Here is a 24,060-nt window from a genome sequence, read left to right as displayed (position 1 = left end):
GGGGGGTGGTGGTGTTGGGAATGAGGTTATGCTCAGGGATGGGGTGGGTTGCAGGCGGTAGGGGGCGTTAGGTTTCTAGGTTAATGCGCAGGGAGAGGGTGGGTTGCGGGTTTGGGGGGAGCGACTGGAGGAGAAGGGATGGGTAGGGTTTTTTTTTTATAAATCTTTAAATAAAAAAAAAATTTGTATGTTTGCATTTTAATTTTTTATCCATGGTGGAGGTGGGCTCCATTTTGCTACATTACCCACTCAAATTGTAGTAAATGACCTAGGTGCACAAAATTACTAAAACACTCATGTCACGTCATCAAACTTAACTAACTTTTGGATGGAATTGAAAGTTGGGGCAATGTGGAACATCAAACTCTAGGCATGGGGGCAAAGTGGGTCACTTTATCTTTAAAGAGGTAAAGTGGAATTTGAATAATGTGTCACGGTGCAGAGTAGCAATTAAGCCTATTTTAAATGTTGTGAGAGACTAAAAAGAAATAAACTTCAAAGGGAAATTTGCTCAAAGCCACCTAGACTATTGGGGAGTGTGCATGACTGAAAATGGATAGTAGCAAGAGACTTGTACCTCAAGTGGTTAAGAACATTTACCCTTGCATCCGAGGTCCTAAGTTCAATTCCCTCCTCCTCCTCCGGTGTCGCTTGTACTAAAATAACATAAAAATAGTAGCAAAGAAGATGTATAAAGCAGGGGCATGGAAGGACGGTATACATGTAATTCAAATTGGAACAAACACATTTGTTTCTGTCTAAAAGTATTGTCCCTAAAAGTCAATCACATCCAAACCCCTTGACAAATACAAGTACAAACCCCAACCCCACTTCTACATAAAGAGTATTTTTCGACCAATACATCCCCAGAAGCACCTATTACACCTACTGCACCCTATTGAAAATATTACCTGTATAGTTTTATGTCTGACAGAAATGGGATCGTTTTTTATTTACCAATAATACAAGTCACAAAGGGTGTAGTGGTACCAAATAATGAAATCTAGATGGTCGTCTAGATCTTCTTCATCATCACATTAACCTCATGCCTGGCACATGCAGTCGGGAGCAGGATAGGTGTATATGGACTGCTTTGGCTTTCTCAACCTGATTTGCCCTTGTCTGTTTTGGTGCCCTTCTACTACTGACTGCTGGAAGTCTGACCAGCTAATGCTTTTGTTTAGGAAGAGTTGACCCAACAGTGACATACTTGGCCTAATCGTCTTCAAGTTCTCATAAGTTCGATGGCCTACCTGTTGACACCGAAGATTTGTCAAAATCTATGGCCCTAAAAGTACCAATGCTAACCATGGTAATTGGAATATGATCTTGTAGAATTCATAAAAAGTTGTTTTTAGAAGTCTAACCAGTGCATTGTGCATATTTCCTGGAGAAGCAGAAATGAAGATGTCGCTGTGCATGCTAACGTAGTAATCAACTGCTGCTAACAAAGAAGCCTTTCCTTTTATTTGGGCCCGTTCTTCTGAAGAAGCAAGGCTCTTTTTGTCTTCCATTAGTGGAAACAATCTTCGCAAGGTTGAAATCCTAGCTTCCCCACCATATACCTGGATAAAACAAAACAATTTTAAGAAATAGAACTCCGTGAACCAGAAACATTAAATTTGAAGTTCCAAATTGAAATGGTCCAATACACTGGGATGAGCCTTAGCTAACAGGAGTTGGATAGAAGAAAGCTATGAACCTTGTGGGAAGCAAGATATAGACGAGTACTGTTGTCAAACCCCAAAGCTGCAAGCAGCAATCCAATCTCTTCTGGAGTTAATGGACAACGGCCCTGACTCCTCAACTCTTCGTCAGTGAACTGGGAGTTAAGGACCCTTCCCTGCCAGATTACTTGTCGGTATTTGGCCAGAGCCAGTTTTTCAGCTTTTCCACCACCAAAATCACAGGCTGAATGGGCTGCCATATCCTGTAGAAAGACGAGATTAATGAAAGAACATATAAATACGATTCCAACTTGAAATCCACAACTACAGAGAGTGAGAAAAAAAAATAAAGCAGAGGGTGTGGGACACATATGAAACATGGTTACTAGACGTATAGATAGTATTAGCATACTGCAAACGCATCATTTTCATATTTTTGAATAGTTAAAAATAAAGTATAAGTTGGTTAAAATGAAAAAAATGTGTTACGATCTGTCGACTGTTTACGTGCCCCATAACATAAACACTTCAAGTCAGACATTGCTAGTATACATCAAGCAGTTCCTTATACCAATTATGCCAAAATTCTCTGTAGCTTGCAGGCTAGAGACAAACAGATCTTTGGAAAAATAAAAAATAAAAAAAACAGACGCCTCAAATGATTGTGCATCAGTTATAGAAGAGGAGCATACCTTATCAAACCGTAGGTGTAGCACAACAAATTTCCCTGCCCCTTGTTTATTTTTCACATCAGGCATCTCCTGCAGGTAATTGGTGCCAACTGCTCCACTTTTGCCAGAAGGATTTCTAAGGCGGCTGATTAGAGCATCTCCAAGTGCTCTAATATGAGGGACAAAAACTAATGCTTGAAAGTTGACCTTACAGCGTAGCCGTTGGATGTCCATAGGCAAGTTATCAAATGTCAGGCGGTGAGAGAAAGGGGCAATTGCTGCTATTCCATAACTGAACCACATACAATTCAGTAAGTACGAAATCTTAGGTATGAAGACATAATTTTTTATTAACTTCGACACCTAGTCAAAATTAAGGGGGACAAAAACCACGCACAGAAATAAAAAAAATATGACACAAGGAGCTTATAATGACTTTAATGAAGTAGAATCTTAGTAATTTCACAGTAATGCACTGAACATAAAGAGTTCAGCTACACCTGTCAATGTAGATAGACAAGTTATTGCATGTCCACCTTCTCAAATCCTGCCACTCCAACAATGAATGGAAAGGGCATCATTTTTTTCCAATAGTTTCAAATTCTGGTACTGGAGTACATAATGAGGCAGTTGAAATATCACACGAACAAGGCCTTTAAACTTTCCTTATCCTCGAAATCAATATGCTGCTTTTGGGGCATTACCAAGAAAAAAAAAACTATGTTTCCATTGATGCAAGACACCTTATATGTCTCACCTAAACGTCCAAAAATTCATACAATAAAACTCTAACTTAAGTCAACAAGTTCAGGTAATACTGACCTCTGAACTACAGGCAATACGTTCTCTAGATACCAGTTGGCTGAAGCATGCACAGGTGCTGTCTTAACTCTGGTAGCTCGGATGGCCGTTGCATAGTACTCCCTTGTGCTCCAGGAGAAATCAGAAGGTAGCTCTTTAACTATGGAAATATCATCCTTTAATACATTAATGAAATGATCAACATCAAATATATCCATGAAGGAGCTGCAGAGGAAGGAAAAGAACCAACATTAGAATTCCACTCAGAATTCAAGAGATAAAGGACAAATATAACCAAAGCAAAGATAAATCAACTTTTGCTTCTACGTATACCTCGAATCTCGCCACACGGGATTCACTTCAAGGTATGGGATCACAAGAGTTGCATTCAGTATTTTAGCAACAGCAACTGCATCACATATCTACAAAGGGAACAATTTTAAGACCTAACCAAGAAATTCTACAACTTTGAAACAGACAAGACAAGACTGCAAATTTTAATCATAGAAATAACAGCTATTCCAGTTAACTTTTTTTTTCCCCCTACTTCAGATTTACATTGGACACATTAGAAACTTTTAAACCTACCCCCATCCTCTGCTGGTTCAGCCCACCATCAAGAAATACTTGGATAAATCCCTCAGATTTCTCTGGTAATGCTGCATGAGATAAAAAAATCAATTGCGGAAAAGTAATACTTTATAAACATTGTTAAAACACATTAGTTCTGCAACATACGGTAATACTACTTTAGGTGGAATACAGATATAAACAAAGTATCACTGTTTTCCCTAAACACTCACGAGGGGCAATTGATGATTCTGCACAAGGTTTCAATGATTGGTTGGCCAATGGTGTCCATAGATCTGAGAGTTCCCCTTCTGACTATACAATGGAAATAATTTTTATTTTTGTCAGTCAAGACTTCGACTACAAATCAGTCAGACTATTTAAGAAACAATTGTGCTGCTTAATACTCACAGTTTGGCGTTGTAAAGCACTCTTGAGAAGACGCTGGTGTCTAGATTTTGGAACATTCCATTCCTGAAAATTCGACTTCATCATCACATTAAGCCCCTAAAAGCAAAGCTGTATTTAATTGATGCTGATTTTTGCAACAGGTGGAAATGCACTTACAAGTTATATATAACTGAAATGGCACACATAAGTACTTGCACAAAAGTCGCCTAACATTTGATGGGTCTCGACATTCAATTTGATATTAGAAATGTACAAGCAATATGTGCATGACGGCAGCACATACAGTAACTTGCTACTCGTCATTACACAGAGATTTTACATCAAAGTAACTCACACTGCTGATGGCCTATTGACATTTGGGAACTGGGGGATAGTTCCCATTTCACATTTACAACAAAACATAATTATATTGCATTGAATATCTATTATCCAACCAAAACCACTACAACAGGCCAGAAAATCCACTAGAAAAATATCACAAATTTGTCCCTTAAAATAAGAAACCGGAAAATCTCTTTACCAATCAATACAAGCAGGTAAAAATAACTTATAATCCCAGGAAAATAGCTAATTAATTAAAAAGCATGAAACGTACCGACAACATGGAAGGTGAAGCATGGCCCAATGGGCTGAACAAACTGGGCAAGAAAATGGGAAGCAGCAGCAGCAGAAGAGCACCAAGTGCTCCTCCTCTAGGAGAATGATAGTGATTGTGGTAGTGAAGCTTCAGCCCCATTTTCCAAAACTCTGATCACTCACTCCACTCCACCTCCGATCTGAAACTAAAAACTGGGTTTTGCTCTGCAGTGAAAACTACAAAGACCCAGAAGAAGTAGAAGAAGAAGAAGAGGAGGAGGAGAAAAAGGAATAAGCAACTATAAATGTAGGCCTAGAGAGTAAGCCATTATCATCAATATAATAGAGAGAAAGCGCAGAGAGAGGAGAGAGAGTAAAGGTACTTTGAGTTGGGACACCTGGACACTTTACCGTGAATTGATTATGGGAACGTGTCACTTTTCTGGGATAAAAGTGAATTTAAGGATTTTGGCGTCGAAAAAACCCAAAACAGTGTGATTTAGTTTGCCTTCTTTGTTTGGTTTATTTATTTATTTATTATTTTAAACAGAACTCCGAGGCTCGGGAGTGATTCATTCGGAGCCTACAGGGTTTTGCATGTTTTTGGACCGTTAGGTTGGTGGTGGGTATCTCTATGACCCTATGAACTTTATTGGATTGGCTTCTGGTGCTACCCACCGACACTACAGTGGACTGTTGAGAATTTTTACCACGAGTACTCACATGGAGTTTGGGAGAGAGATGATATGAGGTCATGGGCTCTCTCTCTCTCATAACTTTTGTGTTGTGTTTATTTGACCCATCCTTTTAGGTCTCTATGCACAAGAAAGGTTTCTTCATCTACAATTTTATATTTACCCCCAACGGTCTAATATTATTATCATGTCTGGATGGATGGATGCAGTTCAATTGCTAATTTCCGCATCCAATGTGCCCAAAAGTCTAACATTGGAACTTGATTTACTTTTCTTTTCTTTTTGTGGAATTGGGTTTTTCTCCAAATATCCAAAATTTTCTAATCTCTTTGCAAATATCCTCCCAGTGATAAATGCTGGCAAAACTGGTCAAGCTAGGATATGGTGGTTGCTTGTATGCTAATGGAGGAACAAGTTTGATTTTGATGATAGCCTCACTGACCCCAAAACCTTGTCTTTTATCATGTGGATGTGGTTGAGTTGCGTTGCGTGTAGCCAAGGGATGTTTCTAAAAGAAATTGCGCTAGGTGGAGTGGAGGATTAGGGGTGGTTGTAGGTGGCTCATAATAAGATTTGGGAAAGTTAATGAAGGTGAGTTTTTGGGGCCCTTTTTAAAGAGTCTTTAATTTTTTTTAATTTTCTTTTTTAGGTAAAACCCTTTCAAAGAGTCTTTTTTTGGGAAGAACCTTTTGAAAATACCATTAGAGAAGTCATGAGGAAAGGAAAGTAACCCCTTCATGGTTTTAGGTTAGGGAACGTACAAGAGTTTGCCTTAAATTGCACATCTAGTCAAGAGCTGTATATATATTTAGTCAAGAGTTTGCCTAAACCCTTCTTCTTTCTGTTAGCACTTGTGTGGGCTCTACCACCAGCCAGGGCTTGGGCTCAGGCTAAAGTGGCTCTATTATTCATTGAACAACATTAAGAATCTTCACTGAACAGTCAATTTTACTTAGGTTTATTGTTTGGCCCAACTATTTTTAAACTTAGGGCAAGCCCAATTATACTCTCTAAAATAGGCTCTAAAATGGTGGATGAAGCCCCATTTAGAGCACCTTTGGCGCTGCTGGTTTGCCTGGGCAGCAGGGGGCCTAGGCCCAGCTTTTAGTTCTAGTGCACAAAGGTAAGACCAGGTAGTTGATGGGGGCCACAAGCCTGGGCAGTTCCAAAGGCAAATCTTGCATGGGTTTGCTGACTCATTGATGATGTCAGCAACAAAATTTTTAAAAAAAAATCGAAAAAAAAACCAAAATTTTCAGAATTTTTTTATATATAAATATCTAGTCATATTTTTCACTTCTCATGCCAAAATTAATGGTTTAAGTATAAAAAATATAAAATAAATAGTAATTGCCCTTGCCATTACCATTTGGGGTGGAACCAAAAAAGGCAAGGTTGACACTATTCACGTGAATAGTGGCAGCCCTTGCCTTGCCTTGCCTTGTCTTAGCCTTTTGGGGTGGACTTGCTCTTAGTGTTCTAATGGAATCTTTCGGGCTTTAAAGGAATCTTTTCCACAATGGAAGCTCTATATTTAGGGTTTTAAATGTTTTCATTTTGTAATTTACATGCTAAACTTTTTGTTGTAAACTCATTTTGTGTTCATGGATATTTATGTTATGTTAGGTTTTTATATTTTTTATATGAACATTTCAATAAAAAAGAAGTAAAATTTGGATGATATTTTGAAAAATAATATAAATTGAAAGCAAACAACAAACAAACAAACAAAATTACAAAATACAAAAAGTAACAGTATCAACACTTGGCAGCCTATAAAAACGAAAAGAGATAGAAGCAAAAAGGAGGCTGCTAAGGAAAAGGAAAAAACACAAGGTCATCCAAGGAAAGTAGATTTGGGCGAGTAGCCTTGTGGAGCTGCGCAAGCGAGTGAATGGTAGCACCTAAAATGGGCTTCAGCTTTCCACATAGCAGGGCCTGCTTAGCTTTAGTGGCTTCAACCAGAGCCCTATATATATAGAGGTGGATGCAACCCTTCGTCCAAGCTTGGGTTTTTAAAGACCCAACTTGCTTTCACTAGGGATGACTTTTTGAACCCATGTGCTATCTTTTGAAGCCCAAGGGTGGTGTAGCCCCATTTAGGAGTCATTCTATAGTGAGAGCCTTATATATGGCCCTTATGTGAGGTCCTATTTCTTAACCGTTGGATCAGGTTAACCAATTTGATCAAATGACTAACGAATTTGATCCAACGGCTAACGAATTTGATCCAACGATTAAGAGATAGGGCCTCACCTAAGGGTCATATATAAGGCATTCACTATAGAATTCTTACCCCATTTTGAGCCTTCATTGGGCTTGCTCTTATAAAGCTGATTCTTTAGACTTGTGAAAGGATCCAAATATTCTCATTTTCGAGGATGGTTGTTGATATGTTGTTAAGTAATAGACCACAATACGGATTTTGTTTGTGTGGGCCTATCTTGGCCCATAGTGAAGCCCATAAATGGAAAGGGGTCCAAGCGTTTGCCTATATAGGAGTCATCTAATGTTACTCTTTCGAGGCATGTTTACTTATCAGAAATAGGGAAGTCATGAATCAGAGAACTTAAATAAGGGTCTTGACTTACAGACCAAAGGTTTCAAGTTCAAATGTCACGACATCATAGTTTTGTGTGTGTGTGTGTGTGTGAAATCTCCCTCTCGTCTCATTTAGACTATCGTTTGTACTAAAAAAAAAAAAAAGGAATAAGAAAACTTAGGGGGTTGTATTCAATTAGGATTGTATACGATTTTGAAAGATTTTTTTTTAAGTGACAGATTTCTTGGAATTGTATAACTTCTATAGGTTTTACCTGAATTTTTAATAAACTTGTATAGGCTTTTATTATAGAGTTCCATACTTTTGTATGAACTTTTGTTATAGATTCAGATATATTTGCATAGACTTCCCAATACTATTTTCTTTTATCACTCTTTCTTCCCAACACAATTTTCTTTAAACTATCTTGACCTAGCCACTAGTCAACCACCCCTTCTTCTTCTTCTTCTTCTTCTTTTTTTTTTTTCCCCCAAATTCTTCCTCTACTTGTGTGCACAACAATGAATTTTCCTTTGAAATTTCCATGAGTTGGAAACTTTCTACCTAAACAATGAATTTCCCTTTGAAATTTCCACGAGTTGGAAACTTTCGTACCTAAACAATGAATCTCCCCTTGAAATTTCCACGAGTTGGAAATTTCCCTTTGATTTTGTTCACGAACAGCAAACTCTTCGTCCAAAAATTCAATTTAAAAAAAAAAAAAAACAACCCTTTGTCCAAAAAGCAAGGGCCCTATCATCTGTAGTGTTATGGGTGATGGAAATATATCTCAACCTTCTGCCGCCTTGACGTTGGCTTCATGCCGAGATTATCTCCAGGGGAACTTATAGGAGATCGAGAAATCTCTAGCTGAGCTTTCCTCCTAGAAACTCCAACTGGTTGATTTGAAGAAATCACTAATGGAGGAGCTTTCCTTAATACAGGACGCTTGTAACCACCCAAGGTTAGTGCATGGCTTAGTGCATTGTTTGCCAAACGATGGAAAAATTTCTAAACAGAGAGAGAAAAAAAAAAAAACAAGTCATATGAAATCTTTGGGGTGGAGGTTGGACTTATGTTGGCCTTTATTATTTATACCTAAACCCTACAAGTTCTCCAAACTCCAACACTTAATTAAACCCTTCCAAATCTATCTCCTTTTGAATACAGGTAAATTTATTTGGACTTTTTCCAAGTCCTAATTGAATACACCCACATTTAGATGGACATTTTAAAAGTTCAAACAAGTCTAGATTGAATACACCCAAACTGTTATACACTTTTTAAAAGTTTGAATAAATCCAAATTGATTACACCCGGATTTTTAAAATCTTTTTAAATACTAGAATCCTAATTCATCTAGGGAATTTGGGAATTCGGTTCGGGTATTATTAACAAAACATAATTTCAAAATCACATTTTGTCCGGATTTTGTGCTTGATTGATTTGGACCAGTTTCGGTCTGGTTCGGTTTTGAAGCGAATTATAAAATTATTTTTTAATATAAATTTCAACTGAAAATTTATTTATTTTGACTTGAAAATTAATAAATTAATAAATTTCATATAAAAATAAATATTAAAGCTAGAAAAGAGAGATGTTTTGAAATTGAACTTTGATAAATATTAGTTATGAGATTAAAAATATAGCATTGAATATAAATAAATATTGAAATTATATATTTTTTAATTTGACAGGTTCGGTTCCGTCCAGTTCGATTTTTGAAGACATAGAACCGGATCCAAATCAGTCCGGTTCGATTTTTGACCGGTTGTTGACTTTTTGGTCAACTTGGTTTTTTTCCCCTTTTTTTCGGTGCAGTTCGGCTCGAATTTCCAGTTTGCCAGTTTGAATGCCCACCCCTACTTGAGCATGTAATATTTTGCTTGACAAAAACATCACCCTCCCTATGCTTCAATTTCATCTTTAGCCTACCGATTTTGATACTTATTTTTTAGTGTCATGCAATTCATATGTGATTAGAGAAAAAAAATTATTGATATTCAATTTGAAGTACACATAACTAAAAAAAGAGTGCTAAAATCGTCACCCTTATGCTTATCTTCATATGCACATGAGGTGTTTTGGTCAATTCACAAGCCAAAATATTCAATTTTGTAAGTTAAAGAGTAAAAAAAAAGTAATAACATGTTTTACTTGGAATGGGGGGAACTAAGGAATTCGATCAACTACCCTCTAGTTACCATTAAATACGTTTTGGTGTTTTTGTGATTAAAATTGGACTCTTGTCGTTGGGGGTTGGATGTTGGGGAAATACCAAAACAGAGTAAACAAAAATTTCAGACGCCGGTGCAAGCAAGTAGAAGTAGTTGTGGCGTTGAGCTAATAACTCACCTACATGCCTTTCACTCTATTTATTATCCTTCCCATCTATCTGTCTCTCTTCACTCTCTCTCTCTCTCTCTCCCTCTATAGATTAGTGTTGTAGGCCGCTAGATCTGCCATAGCTTCATCAATGGCGGGAGCATTATCCGCTCTCAGGCGCCTGTACCTCTCTCTCTATAACTGGACCGTCTTCCTCGGATGGTACCCACTCCAACAATCTCTCTCTTTCTAGTGACCACTATAACGTGTTGAATTATATATTTCATGGTTTCAGGTTGCAGGTACTGTATCTTGCTCTCAAGACTCTCAACGAATCAGGCCACCAGCATGTTTACAAAGCCGTTGAACGCCCACTTCTTCTTGCTCAATCCGCCGCCGTTTTGGAGGTTCACTACTTCTACTCCCTCCAATTATTATCATTTTTTTCTTCGTTGTATTTTAAATTGGGGGATGCATTTTTCACATTTCTTCTTCTTCTATTATTCTCTAAATTGGATTTTGGAAATGTACGGAGCAACAGATTCTTCATGGTCTAGTAGGTCAGTGTCTTAAAATTTTTTCTTTCCTCAAGTATTTTTTTCTTTTATATAATTGTAAACAAGATGGTCTTTAACTGAAATTTAGCTGATTTCTTTTGTGGGTTTTAGTTAACATTGTTAATTGTTCTTTCTATGTATTGTAAAGGTTTGGTCAGATCTCCGATATCAGCGACACTGCCGCAGATTGGTTCAAGATTGTATCTTACTTGGGGAATCCTCTGGAGTTTTCCTGAGGTATCGGTGCAAATTCCAAGTTGTGATCACCGTTAAACATTCTATACTTCAAAGATTTTTTTCTCTCTTCATTTGGGGTTTAAGATTTTACTAACAAGATGAAGCTTATTGCGGCAGACTCAGAGTCATATACTTGTGAGTTCTTTGGTCATCAGCTGGTCTATCACTGAGGCAAGTGTTTCCTGGTTGCCAATTCTTGCCTTTTTTACTCTCTTTTGTGTTTACAGCTACGTAAAAAGTATTATTATTGTATTGTTAGAGAAAAATTGTTGTGTCCAACTGCCTCGAGACCTGCAAGTAGTGTTTTTGTTTTTGGGGTTTTAGCCCTTATGCAATCTGAGTCATCCAGTATTATTCTAAATCAATATCGAAATATAGAATCAAGAGGTTTAGTTGGTGCACTAAACATAATTTGTCTTGCTTCCCACAAAATGGCATGACCACTTTAATTGAAAATATAGATCAAATGCCACTTTTTATCTCATAGTAAAGGGCAAGGGGTGCCAGCTTGATAAATTTTAAAACAGTTTCATTGTTCATATCTTCATAATTGAGGATGTATTCACTTGGTTTATTTGAGAACAGAATGTCTCTAGCCAGTGTGGTTCTCATCCTTGGGACATTTTTATCCTTGAATTATAAGGTTTATCATTTTGGATTGTCTATAAAATGACCCATTAATACCCAGGCTTTTAGCTTAATGAAATGCTTTCTGTGATCATAATTTGTTGCTTTAAGCATGAATTTTTTTAAAAAAATTTTTTGTTTTCTAAAGCAGTTGGCTTGAACTTCTGCTTTGAAACACGTACTAAGAACAACTATGCATGTATGTTTTCCGTTTCTTAACTGCATATTTTAAATCCAAAATTTGTATGTTATAGCTGGCCTTTTTATCGAGTTGTATGTATACAGAACAATCATAAAATAAATTCCCAGACAATTGCTTCTCTGTTGAAACTTCCAGAATTCCTGACTTAGGGTAATACATGCTGCATCCAGGCGTCTATTGCATTAATACATGCTGAATCCTGATGTTGGTTGCACTAATGCATGCTGCATACTGATGTTGATTGCACTCATGTTGCTTTTCTCCAGTGGATAAGTTGTAGTAGGTGGGAAACAAATTCAGATTCGTTTCTTTGTAATTGCAGATTATTCGATACTCTTTCTTTGGCATGAAGGAGGCACTTGGTTTTGCACCTTCATGGCTCTTGTGGCTCAGGTTGTACATCAGTTTTGTGCCCACTGGACGGGAATGTAATTAGTTTGAGTTCTGTGATTCAAATTTTTTTTTTTTCTTTCAATCCCATGCAGGTATAGCACATTTATCTTGTTGTATCCAACTGGCATCACAAGTGAAGTTGGTCTAATTTATATTGCCTTACAATACATTCAGGTATCAAATTAAATGATGCATAAGACCAATAATTTTTTTTTTCAGTCCCTCTTTTTTGGGGTGAGGGTGTTGCAAAAGGGGTGGCTTTTGTGGGTTTGAGGACTTTGGTGTTGTAGCCGTTTATTACTCATCTTCTACGTGGAACTTGCCGTATCTTCTACATGTAGCGAAGTGTTTGAAAGTATCTGTGTATTTGCAGAAGTCTGAAAGGTATTCTATAAGGATGCCAAACAAGTGGAACTTCTCTTTCGATTACTTCTATGCTGCCATTATCGCTCTAGGAATCTATGTCCCAGGCATGTATTCTTTCATTGGAATATTTTACCACACATACCTATTCTGCCTCTCTCTATTCATTTTCCAATTGTTTTATCTGTTGCAGGCAGCCCTCACATGTACCGGTATATGCTTAGTCAGAGGAAGAAAGCTCTTTCAAAAACCAAAGCGGCGTAGATGGCGACAAAGGTTTAATGTATTTCTCATGATCATGATAATATCAGTCATATGGTTGTGTGTAAGATGGAATTTTATTCTTGAAAAGGCTATTGATTTATGTTTTTGACAAATTTTCTAACATGCTAACAAGAATAATTGATCAACCGGGTTAGTGCCAAACAAAAATTATTTGATTTTAACACGATGTATGGGATGCTGATTTGCTTTTTTAATATGGTATATGAATCATTTTAGGATTAAGTTTGTAGTTCATATGATATGTGGTTTTGGTTAAAAATCAACACGATTAATACCAGACGTTGAGAGTGGATTAGTATTAATCACAATCCTGAAACCAGTTGAATGGATTTTATTGATGCTACTTAAGAATCTGGTTATAATAAACCTAGTTTGCACTCTAAGCTGTATTGCCAACAGTGAACAGTCCGAGATAGAATTATAGACGAAAAAAAAAAAAAGCAAAGACAAGATTGTCAAAATAACTTGTACGGGTACAAACAGAACAAATTAGAGAAAATTTTGCAGAAGGTGCTCAATCGAACATTTGGGTCCTTAACGTCTTTTCCCATCCAATAACATGCCCCAAGACCAGTCAACATTTGCAAGTGAGTATTGGGATGTACAGAAAATTTACTTGAAGAGTGTGGCACAAAAACAAAAAGGAAAATGTTTTGAGCATGACCCCAATGCATGCTCATAAAAGAAGAGCGGGGCAAAAACATATGGAAGATGCTTGCTATCAACAAATAATAATCCAAATCATCAGATTCATCCGTAAAATTAAAAAAATTACAAAAAGGATAGTGATTAATTGTTATCATCAGATTCATCCATAACTCAAAATTCCCATAGCCATGCCGTATAATCCACTTATTCGAGTCAGAAAAACAAGAATTCTATATCCTTTGAATGTTCAAAATCTACACCGTTTGCGTTGCAGTGGAACAAATTTTTCAGCAAAAAAGTTGCTAAAATGTTTAAGAAATACAACACCAGAACACTTTGAATAATCTTCAGCTTTAAAAATAGAGGAAAAGAAAGTACAGAATGTTTCAGCAACTGTTCCTCTTCCACAATTTCATTCTTCAGCAGCGCTGGCAGCACTCAGGTCCACACTCAAGTCAAGAGTCTGAAAGATATTCCCCTACTTGTTAGGGCTTTCCAAAGGGTTAGGCAATAAAGGAAAAACTGGAAATAAAAACTATTTCTTTCGATTTTGGTCAAAATTAATGAAGGATCTAAGCATGTTCAATTGTATAAGTTGGCTAACTGGAGTGAACTTGAAAACTTACCTTTCCAGTTATCTTGCTGTACATGGCGATCACATCTTGGACCGTAGTCTCGAAGTGTGTCGTAGCATCATAACTCTGCAAAGCATTCCAACTCCAAGAAATGAACAAAGACTTCAAAGTCTCAATGGGAAGAAACACAGGCTAGAAAGTCACGTGGAAAAGTATTTGGAATAGGCTTTACAAATCATTATCTGAATATCAACTTATGGCCCTCCTTTGCTTAGAGCAATTGAAAATGAGGGAAATCATTGAAAACAGTATGTGAATTCATTACACCAATAAATATATAAATGACTTGGATCTCCATCAAGAAGAACCTGTTGCCAGTCTTGATACCAGATAGCAAGTCTCAGCTTTTATTGCAGCTGAACAAAAAATGTTGGTTATTCTAGCACTAAATATCCTAAAATTTCTCTTCTCCAGTTTTGAGCTCTAACAGTTGTCATGAGTGCAAATTGAAGTATAAATTTATGAGACTACGAATAATCGAAACGAAGATGTAAGATTTCATTTATTCTCACCGCAGAGATGAAACAGTTGTCCCCATCATTCTGGTTGGTAGGTTCGTATCTGTCGTAAGTGTCGAAGAAGATTTCGTCTATGGGCCCAAGGAGATCTGTGCCAGCCTTCAACTCCACCTGAGGATTATCAGTCTCTGCTTCTGTCAACACAAAAGCAATGTATTTCCCTTTTGGAGCTACATTGTGGGAATAGGAGCAGCAAAACAGGTACCTAGAACAGAGGCACAGAACTTTCTTTGGTAATCATTGAATATCTAGATTATATATTTGTCATTACATGTTGGATTATATATGTAGTAGTTATGTTCTTGGCATGAGGGGTAACGACTTACATATCTGATTTACGTCCAAGTTGCTTCTGGGGTAGAATAACCTGGACCGAGTGAGAATCATGGGTGCTTGGGATAGGATGACTCATAATACATATAGCACGGGCAACTTTCCCTATCTTCTTCACCTGTTGCAAGCGACGGAGATTGCAACTCAAATCAGTTGTCAAACCGCAAATTATCGTGTCGAATGACACTGCTGATGTTCAAAGATTTATTAGTTTTACCTTGTCAGGCAAATATGAAGGATCACATACAACTTTTTTGCATTTTGCAGTTTCTCCTTCGGAAGTCACACCAAAGGCTTTTCCGTTTTCGAACTCTACCTGCCATTTTGCAACATCCCCATTGTAGATACCAGATTCAATTTGTTCGTTACCACATATACTTGAAATTTGAGAAAATCATTCACAGCAGTACATTGTCTCCATGGATAAAATAACTCTATCCATAGACTTCCAGAAGGGTCAATTGGTTCTATCTCTCAGCCTATTTGAGCCAGTCATGTTATGTTCAGAGAACAAAAACCCTATTATACCATTACTAGATATAAAAGATGGGATTTAAAAGGTTTATGACAGAGCATTTGGATAATTTTGGATTTGCATAAATAAAACACCCAAACGCGCACACCTTGCATTCTGGCTTGCTGAGCATGTAGGTGCCACCATAGACAGCACTCAACCGAGCAAATGCCTGCCGATTTCATAGCACATATATTCAGAGGAACTAAGTTGCATATCCATGAGATACTACAAATAATGGTTGAAAACATACCTGGGGCAGCTCTCCCAGACCATATAGGGGATAAATATAAGGAGAACCTCCTTGAAAGCGTGCTAAAGACTCTGCATATAACTTTTCAATAGGAAAGTAGAGTGCGTTATAAAACACTGTAAAGTTCACTATTGCATACAGTTGGAAACGAAAATAGCAAAGCACCTTACACCAGAATGTTGACAGTTTCTTCACCTATTACCAATCTTATTTCTATGATTCTATCACTTGTTGTCTTAGCATCTCAAACTTCTTCTTTAAAATGTTATCTTTACATAATTTTTCTTGCTCCATTTTTAAGTTTCATAAGAAGAGAGATGGAATGGAGCAAGCCATTACCTTCATCCTCTTCACAAAATCCATAGCAGGCTCGCCCAAGTAAGAATCATCTCGGTGGAGCGCTAGCGCATGCCCAATGAAATCGACCGTGTTGTCATCTAGCCCGTACTTCCTATGTCAGAAACAAAAACCCTAATGTCATCATGCAGAAATTGAACGTATAGCTTCAATTAATGTTTAAGAGACAAGTGAAAGTCAACAAATAAAAAAGGTAAGGAGAAGATGTGGAGGGAGTACGAAATAAGCTCTCGTGCTGTAACTTTGTTGAGCTCCAGGCCTTCATGAGATTTTGGATCATTCTCATCATAGTCTTGCACATAAATGAAAAATTTTCGAGCACGACGCTTCTCAAACAATCCCATGAGTGGAGATTTAAGTGCTTCCACATCATTAGCTGGTACTTTGTGGATCTGGAAACATAATGCAGAAGTCTATTAACTGATTCAGGGTGAAACAAAATCAACGGTTCAATATACGATATATTCATATAGATGATGGATGCACTCAGTGAAATTAAAATTTATTAGGAATCGCACCTTCCCCTTGTTATACACAAAACTACCATCTACAGCCTTGAAATTCAGATATTTAGTAACATCGGTGTGAATCAGGACGCGAACCAAACCACCATTGGCCATCATGAACTGTCAAATTATGCACAAAGACTGTCATCAATATTCAACATCCAAGCAGACTTTTTTTTGGGTACTAACAATATTCAAGCAGACTTCAGTTAATAAACAAATTCCAGACTAATGACATTCCTGATCAAGGTTGTATCTTTACACCATTGGAAAGGGATTAAAATAAACAAAGTGCAATTCAGGAACAGGATTTATTCTTGAAAAAATATTAAATATGATAAAGACGAGATTGTTACTCCAAATAGGTTTTCCTAGAGCTTGTTTTTGACTTTGCTAACCCATGAGTCTCGAACCTAGCTAGATCACATCATTTACGGGCAAAACAATTAACATGAGAGCCCATGAACATATTACAATCTTAAGAAAACACAGAAAATAGTACATCAATCTTACATATGATGATTGGGGGCCAATGAAAGGAAAGCGAAAAGAGAAGTCAAAGAACAGTAGTAAGAAATTTATGCATCATTCTTCATACCTTGGGAATCATATCAACATTGTAGTCTCTACTTGAGCCCAATGTTTCTGGAGGCTTATCCTCCCCCCTGAATCGCTTCCAAAGCTACAAGAAAAGAAAAAAAGAAAAAAAACCGAAGCCGGTACTTAAAGAGAAAGCATGTATAGGAATATCTTATAACAAAAGTATACTGTTTAGTACAATGTCAAACTATAGCAGTAGGTTAGATTGTTAGCAATAACATTGCCGTTAAATAACTATTAGAAAGATAAAAGCATGTAATCCACCCAAAAACAGTTTTGAAGAAAAAGGAAAAAAAGAAAAACACTAACCTGGTTGAGATTAAGAGAGGTGGATTCTCCTCCATAATAGTCATTCCTATCCATATGCAGTACCTATTTCCAGTAAATAACATATTAGGAAGGAGCTAGCGGCCCAAAACATTCTTATCAATTAATGATCTAACTATAACAACAGCAACAACAACAACAACAATGATTAATCTAGGTGATATCTGTTGCAAATTGCAACAAATGAAACCTGATCAGAGTGAAATCCGTCATCCATGGTAAATACTGATCAACCAAAGTGATGCCAAAAAGTGAGCCATTTGTGTTTAGTTTATGTAAATGCATCTTTTTTTTCTTTCCATTTTTGTTATTTATAAAGTGATATAGGGGGAGGAGGATTCGAACACAAGACCTCGGGTGTATGAGTACTTGCTCTTAACCACTTGAGCTACAAGACTCTTACCTAATGCATCTCAAACGTACAATTTGACAAAATTCAAACAGCTAGAGTACATTATAAACATATATTTGAAATTTGTACACTGCGGAATTATACATCAAAACTAATTAACAATGTGTATCTGCATAACCAAAAATGCAAGTACATAAATAGGTAGGTGATTAATGCCAGAGTTAATTAGTCGTTTTGTTGTAATTCGCGAAGATTGAAGTTTCATAAGCTTTCAAATGGAAAGAGAGATTATTGGATCATGAACCTTGAGACCATCAACTGAGAGGAGGCCGCTGAGAATGCATTCTTTGAGGCCTGTTCCGAGCACTATGACGTCGTATTCTTCATCCATGGCTGGCTCTGAGAGACAGAGAGATCAGAGGGAAAACAGAGTATTTGTTTTGTGTTTGTGTTTTTGTCTGTGTGAGAAATGGGAGGTTGGTTAATGGGAAGAAGAAGATTGTGATGAAGAAGTGAGGCTACATTTAAGCTAGAGAAGGAAGAGGTCTCTGTCTGACTCTCTTAGCAAAGCCAGGCGTTCCTGCAGTTTCGGTTAAAACCGTTATTAGCCCCCCACGTATGGTTCCACGTGGAAGCGGCTACTTATAATGAATATCTTTTTATTTTCTTAGTTAAACATGTTTTAAATATATAATTTTGTTCGATAAAAAGGAAAAAACAAAACTAGATTTCATTTCTTATATAAGATAAAACATTTGCGTGCATCCTTGTGACAATTGGGGGAGAAAGACGGGGGGTGGGGGCAGGAGGAGTCCACCGCCGGAGAAGAGGGGGAGGTGGTCGGTGTAAAGTTAGGGAAGGGGAGGAGCCATTCCCTCCTTTGTAATATAATTGCCATGGTAGAAGATGTAAAGAAAAATTGCTATAATTCAGCTTATGGCTCCTGTCTCCAACATATGCTTGCCACTTTTTTCCTCCTTTTTGGTATAGTTGCTAAGATTACTCATGTGCAGAGTTGATGGAAAGCAATTAAGATTCTGTATTATTTAGCCAAACTGAATACTCATACAGCTGCCGTTTGCTAAAGTGACAGATAAAAACTTGAACATTATTACACGTTTCTTTAAAACACACAAAAAATATCAAGTGCAAATTTATGGAAATCCGATCGGGATCAGTCCTTGGCTATGCAGGTAATTGTAATGGGTTGTTGGTATGTCCATCTAAAATTGACAACTAGAACGAGTTCTTCCCACCCCAAAACTGGATAAAATCTTCAATAGTAGGACTTCTTTCTGCAAAATATATAAGAAGACAAAAGCAATATTGTAATTAACCAACAAAACTTCAATGCATAAGTACATGTGTGGCTTAGGAATCTAACTTGGAATCCTTTATATGGCTTTACAGACATTAAGAGAGATGTGCATGAGAACAATCTATTGAACACAAGTTCAGTCCAAATCATCAAGATTAGAAACGTCAATGCGAGGATAAAAGATCTACACTTACGCATATTTCTTACATCTCTCGTCAATGAGTAGCATCCTTGCATGATCCACACCTCCTTCTCGTATGGACTCTGTAAATTGCTCTGAAACACTCTCGAATGTGTATCCTTGTAGTTTAGTAAGGTGCTCAATACCCAGTGGCAGTCTCTCTAAGCTCAAGCACGTATTGATAATTAAGAAGTCAAGATTTGGCATCACCCCTTCCTCAATGGTTATCTTATTTACTAATGAGAAATTAACCAACGCCATATACGTAAGCTTCACAAAGCCACTGCTGAAACATAACTCTTTCCCAACGTAGGAATTATCAAGGCAAAGCAAACGTAGAGAAGGCAATGCTTCGATATGAGGTAGTACCTCTTCTTCAAGTCTAGACCCACCCATACGCAAATATATGAGAGAGTGGAGTGAACAAACCCAATGTGGTACCTTTTCCAATTTGCCGCTCAAGGTAAGTGTATCAAGGAAGGGAGGAGGTGAAGACAATGCGTCAACTCGAAGGAAGTCCTCTCCATCTGCTACCCATAAACCCAACTTGGAAAGGACCTTCATCTCTTGAATTGAGGCACATAGGTCCTCCTCGTCTCTTTCTTTCACATTTGTAATGCCAAGGGCCTTAAGCTGGGTCATATTTCCAATAAGTCTAATGATATTTCCTTCGGATTTAATACATCCCAAATACTGCAATTTCTTCATCTTACTAATACTTGATGGTATTTTTACTCCAATTACCTGGGAAAGATTTTGGTAATGGCTCATAACTAGATGTCGCAAGTTCAGCAACTTGGAAATCCCTCTTGGAAGTGCCTCTATGTTTGTGTCCATGATGTTCAAGGTCTGAAGGTTGCGGAGCTGTCCTATGGATTCTGGAAGCTCCTTAATTGGAGTACCTCTCAAATTTAAATATTTTAAATTGAATAAGTACGTTACTTCGTCTGGCAGATTATCTATTGGGACATCCTCCAAATCTAGAACCCTCAACAATGTAAGGTCAAAAAGCAATGTCTTTGAGAAAGAGAACGAGGATGCGCCAGTTGCAAACACAAGAAAAGAACGAAGCCGTGACAATCCTGTGCATGAATATCCAATTTCTCCATTAGTAGTTTGAATTGACAAACGCAGGGCCCCAGTTTCTTCCATTGTTTCACTCCCTTCATGTACGGAACAAAACTTTTCTTTTTCTGCTATTGACAAAGCAATCTCCAGCATAACATCATGCATCTTACATGCATGGTTGTGTTCTTGATACCTTTCCTGTAGCATATTACGAAAAATGAGTTCCATAACATAGCTGTTTGCAACTTCTTCTGGTGTTACCCCTTTGACATGTTCAACAAATCCTTCAGCGATCCACAATCTAGTGATCCTCATATTTAAGATCACTGTATCTTCGGGGAAAAGGGAACAATATAGAAAGCATTGTTTCAGTCGGTATGGCAAATCATTATAACTAAACAACAAGATGCTCTTCATAGGTTCTAGCAAAGGATTGTTTGTTAAATGCCAATTTAAGCTGTTGTAGACTGTACTCCACTCTGTAAGTGACTTCTTAGAAGACATAAGACCACTCAAGGCTACGATTGCAAGAGGTAGGCCTCCGCACCTTTCCACAAGTTCCTGAGCTAATGGCAGAAGTTCAGGTGAACAAGATTTGTTAGGGTAACTTGAGAATGCTTTCTTGCTGAAGAGCACCCAAGCATCACTCCTTTCCAGCGGTCGAATCTTGTGAACATGGCTTTCAACTCGAAAAGAAGAGGATGCTATGTCTTCTCTTCTAGTTGTAATCATGATTCGACTTCCAAGTTGTGTATCTGGAAATGAAAACCTTATTTTCTCCCAGAGATGGATATCCCACACGTCATCCAATACAACTAGGTACCTTTTAGTCTCCAAGTAGTTCACCAAAATCTCTAGCAATTCGTGACGGCTCATGGAATTCATGTTTGTAGGGACCTCTTCCTTCCTTGCTTTGTGGAATTCTGTCATCAATCTTATAAGCAAGTCTTCAAGCACATAAGATTGGGAAACAGTAATCCACGCATAACACTCGAAATGGCTCTTCACAACATGATTGGTGAAAGTCCTTGCAACTAGAGTTGTCTTCCCTGATCCTCCCATCCCAACCACGGACACAACAATTTGGTGTTCCTCTTTGTTCATCAGCCATCCCATTAACATGTTCTTATCGCCTTCAATCCCGACGAGTTCATCCTCCTTTTGGTAAAGAGAAGACTCCGCTTGGGTCTGTACCCATCTGCGAATATCCTCAGAAGTACTTTTTCCTTCTACAGCTGCACGGCCACCATATCTCTGATTTCTCTCATGAATAGCTCTAATCCTTACAGCAATTTTTTGTAACTTATTGGCTATTTGACGCTTATACCAAAGGTTCTTGGGGAAGTGAATGGTTTTGCGGAGCCACCTTGCAAATCGACGGCCTCTATGTTGAACGTATATGTGATACATGAATTCATCAATGATGTTTTCAACGTCATTGGCCAAGTCTCGAATGCTTCCAATCCACGCTTCCTCTACTTGTGTGTCTACTTTGTTGCCCTCGTCAGCATCCGCTAAGAAGGATTTCATGAATACCAGCTCCTGCTTAATCTCATCAACTTGATCATGAACACCCGCTATAGAGGCTGCTTCACTTTCGAGGATGGCTACAAATTTACCAATGAAGATGTCTACTGAAGCTTTCGCCATAATGGCCTTATTTTGGTATATGCTATAATAATCTACATAATTCCAGGAAAATTAAAATTAAAATACTGATGAGGAATGTCTATCGGGGCGGCTTGGAGTAGCAAATATCCGAGATATTAGTCCCTACCTATTACACTACACATGTGGCTAAGAATGGTGGTGACGTTCCAAGTAGCAAAATATTCGAGATAAGGTAGAATTGCGACAAACACAAATGAAGATTATAGAGCCACAAACAAACGTGGCTAAGAATGGTGGAGATATCCCAAGTTGCTGGGACTACACGGGAACCAGGCAACATTCTATGCATACACTTGATCTCTTCCACCACGTTAATCAGATCTCTTCCACCACGTTAATCAAATCAAGCACAAATTGTGAAGCCAAGAGCTAAAAGCAACATAGCCTAGGACCAAGCCCCCTACTCATTCTCTCTATTCTAATAAAATCTCTTTGTTCCTATTTTAAAACCCTCTCAGTTCTTCTAACTCTAAACTCTTGGCCTAAATACTAACCTAAGCACACCTAAGCACTTTTTAACCTCTTCACACAATCTAGCACAATCATATGCATATTTGAAAAAGCATGATCAGTAACAAAAAAATTAGTGAAAGATTTACTGATAAATGATTGATTTGAGTGAAGATTAAAATACATAGTTTGAGGAGAAGATTGAACAACAATAAAGTTCCATTATGTGATTAAACAATTTCTCCAATTAATGTAATATTAATGATGAAGTACTCCATATGATGCGATGTATAGGTCCACTTCCTAACCTAGCATATAGACCCAACGTGTACTGCCCTGAAGAAAACGGAATGCAAAACTCACTATCTTATTCTTTGACAATCCCTTAATTATGAGCTTTGAAGATTAGGTTTTCACACTAAAGTATCATTCTATTTTTACTTTTTATTTTAATAAAAGGTTACAGACACTACAACAATATATGTATTCAACAACGGAACCATGACCGTTGTGTATGTCTTTTGACAATGCGATTGCAGGTGTTGTGTATCTTGATATTGTTAAAAGTCTTATACATTTAATGACGTGTCTTTGATATTGCTGTATATGTAAATTTGTTCATATTTATTTGACAACCTTCAAAAACTCATTTGGCAATGGTCCAAGATGCTGTAGAAATTATCACCCTCTTATTCTTTGACAACTATGAGCTTTGTAGACTAGGTTTTCACAATGCGCCTTCAACGTTGTCATGATGTTATCCAAAACTTGAATATAAGGGTTATCAAATCTTAGTTTGTTGACATTAACAAAAAATTCAAATCCTATTCAAACCAAGTAATTGTTTTGGCATGCTAGAAGGGATGGTTCCCACTTGATATTGAATCTGATTCTCAAATTGTTGTGTAAATGCTATTTTCAGATTTGGAGGAGGAGCGTCCCTTTTATAATTTGGTGACTAACTGCCAGAATATGCTTTTGTACAAAGACTGCAGTATTACTCATAAATGTAGAGAAGAAAATTGCCTTGCGAATAACTTGCCATGTTTGGGCTCAAAATTAGAATTGGGGTGTATAATTTGGGAGGGTGTGCCTGAAGGATTTGGAAATTCTCTACTGGAAGATTTGAGTGGATTTGCTAGACTAGGAGTTTGATTATATAGTTTTTGTTTCTGAGATTCAGCTCCCTTAGAACCCTAAAAAAAGCATGTTCAAAGTTCTGCAACACACCTAGTATCATCCATACTACTTCTCATAATTTAATTCATAAAAAAGTGTCATTCATCATATATATAAAAACAAAATGCTAGTCATACCACAATTACGTTATGTACAGAATGTCCCGTGAACTTATACTCTAGTTTCAATTTGTCATCTTAAAGAAAATTTTAAGAGAAATGTCACTCT

At 37.4% G+C, this 24,060-nt stretch overlaps 4 protein-coding genes across 6 annotated transcripts; 1 reads left to right on the top strand and 3 right to left on the bottom strand.

Annotated features, from left to right (window-relative positions):
- Positions 1-673: 673 nt before the first annotated feature.
- Positions 674-5,080, bottom strand: LOC117631105 (O-fucosyltransferase 39). 2 transcript variants are annotated; one of them, XM_034364059.1, is made up of 10 exons: positions 4,716-5,080; positions 4,121-4,183; positions 3,943-4,024; positions 3,728-3,798; positions 3,473-3,561; positions 3,161-3,364; positions 2,360-2,630; positions 1,703-1,930; positions 1,368-1,565; positions 674-1,253 (listed from the first exon to the last, which is right to left on the bottom strand). In XM_034364059.1, exons 1-10 carry the CDS (start codon positions 4,854-4,856, stop codon positions 1,044-1,046), a joined length of 1,557 nt encoding a protein of 518 aa, XP_034219950.1. In that variant the 5' UTR covers positions 4,857-5,080; the 3' UTR covers positions 674-1,043. The 2 variants fall into 2 exon arrangements, with proteins under 2 accessions (XP_034219950.1, XP_034219949.1); XM_034364058.1 differs by having other exon boundaries at positions 4,121-4,216; positions 4,716-5,066.
- A 5,086-nt stretch (positions 5,081-10,166) lies between these two features.
- LOC117631169 (very-long-chain (3R)-3-hydroxyacyl-CoA dehydratase PASTICCINO 2A) lies at positions 10,167-13,014 on the top strand. Its single transcript, XM_034364166.1, has 9 exons — positions 10,167-10,480; positions 10,554-10,665; positions 10,800-10,818; positions 10,964-11,052; positions 11,170-11,223; positions 12,204-12,274; positions 12,367-12,448; positions 12,648-12,744; positions 12,831-13,014. The coding sequence occupies exons 1-9, from the start codon at positions 10,410-10,412 to the stop codon at positions 12,899-12,901; spliced, it is 666 nt and encodes a 221-aa protein (XP_034220057.1). The 5' UTR covers positions 10,167-10,409; the 3' UTR covers positions 12,902-13,014.
- A 727-nt stretch (positions 13,015-13,741) lies between these two features.
- On the bottom strand, positions 13,742-18,461 carry LOC117631521 (guanosine nucleotide diphosphate dissociation inhibitor At5g09550). Its single transcript, XM_034364728.1, has 13 exons — positions 18,270-18,461; positions 17,596-17,658; positions 17,285-17,368; positions 16,699-16,806; positions 16,400-16,572; positions 16,163-16,274; positions 15,824-15,904; positions 15,680-15,742; positions 15,274-15,372; positions 15,050-15,174; positions 14,718-14,928; positions 14,197-14,271; positions 13,742-14,033 (listed from the first exon to the last, which is right to left on the bottom strand). Exons 1-13 carry the CDS (start codon positions 18,354-18,356, stop codon positions 13,983-13,985), a joined length of 1,332 nt encoding a protein of 443 aa, XP_034220619.1. The 5' UTR covers positions 18,357-18,461; the 3' UTR covers positions 13,742-13,982.
- Positions 18,462-19,044: 583 nt separating this feature from the next.
- LOC117631825 (disease resistance protein RPM1-like) lies at positions 19,045-22,498 on the bottom strand. 2 transcript variants are annotated; one of them, XM_034365140.1, is made up of 2 exons: positions 19,478-22,498; positions 19,045-19,260 (listed from the first exon to the last, which is right to left on the bottom strand). In XM_034365140.1, the coding sequence occupies exons 1-2, from the start codon at positions 22,180-22,182 to the stop codon at positions 19,242-19,244; spliced, it is 2,724 nt and encodes a 907-aa protein (XP_034221031.1). In that variant the 5' UTR covers positions 22,183-22,498; the 3' UTR covers positions 19,045-19,241. The 2 variants fall into 2 exon arrangements, with proteins under 2 accessions (XP_034221031.1, XP_034221032.1); XM_034365141.1 differs by having other exon boundaries at positions 19,491-22,498.
- Positions 22,499-24,060: the final 1,562 nt, after the last annotated feature.

The sequence above is a fragment of the Prunus dulcis genome, chromosome 6 (genome assembly GCF_902201215.1).
Source record: "Prunus dulcis chromosome 6, ALMONDv2, whole genome shotgun sequence".
Taxonomy (NCBI): domain Eukaryota; kingdom Viridiplantae; phylum Streptophyta; class Magnoliopsida; order Rosales; family Rosaceae; genus Prunus; species Prunus dulcis.
Note: the sequence above shows the minus strand (reverse complement) of the source record. Positions and strands in the feature narration are given on the sequence as shown.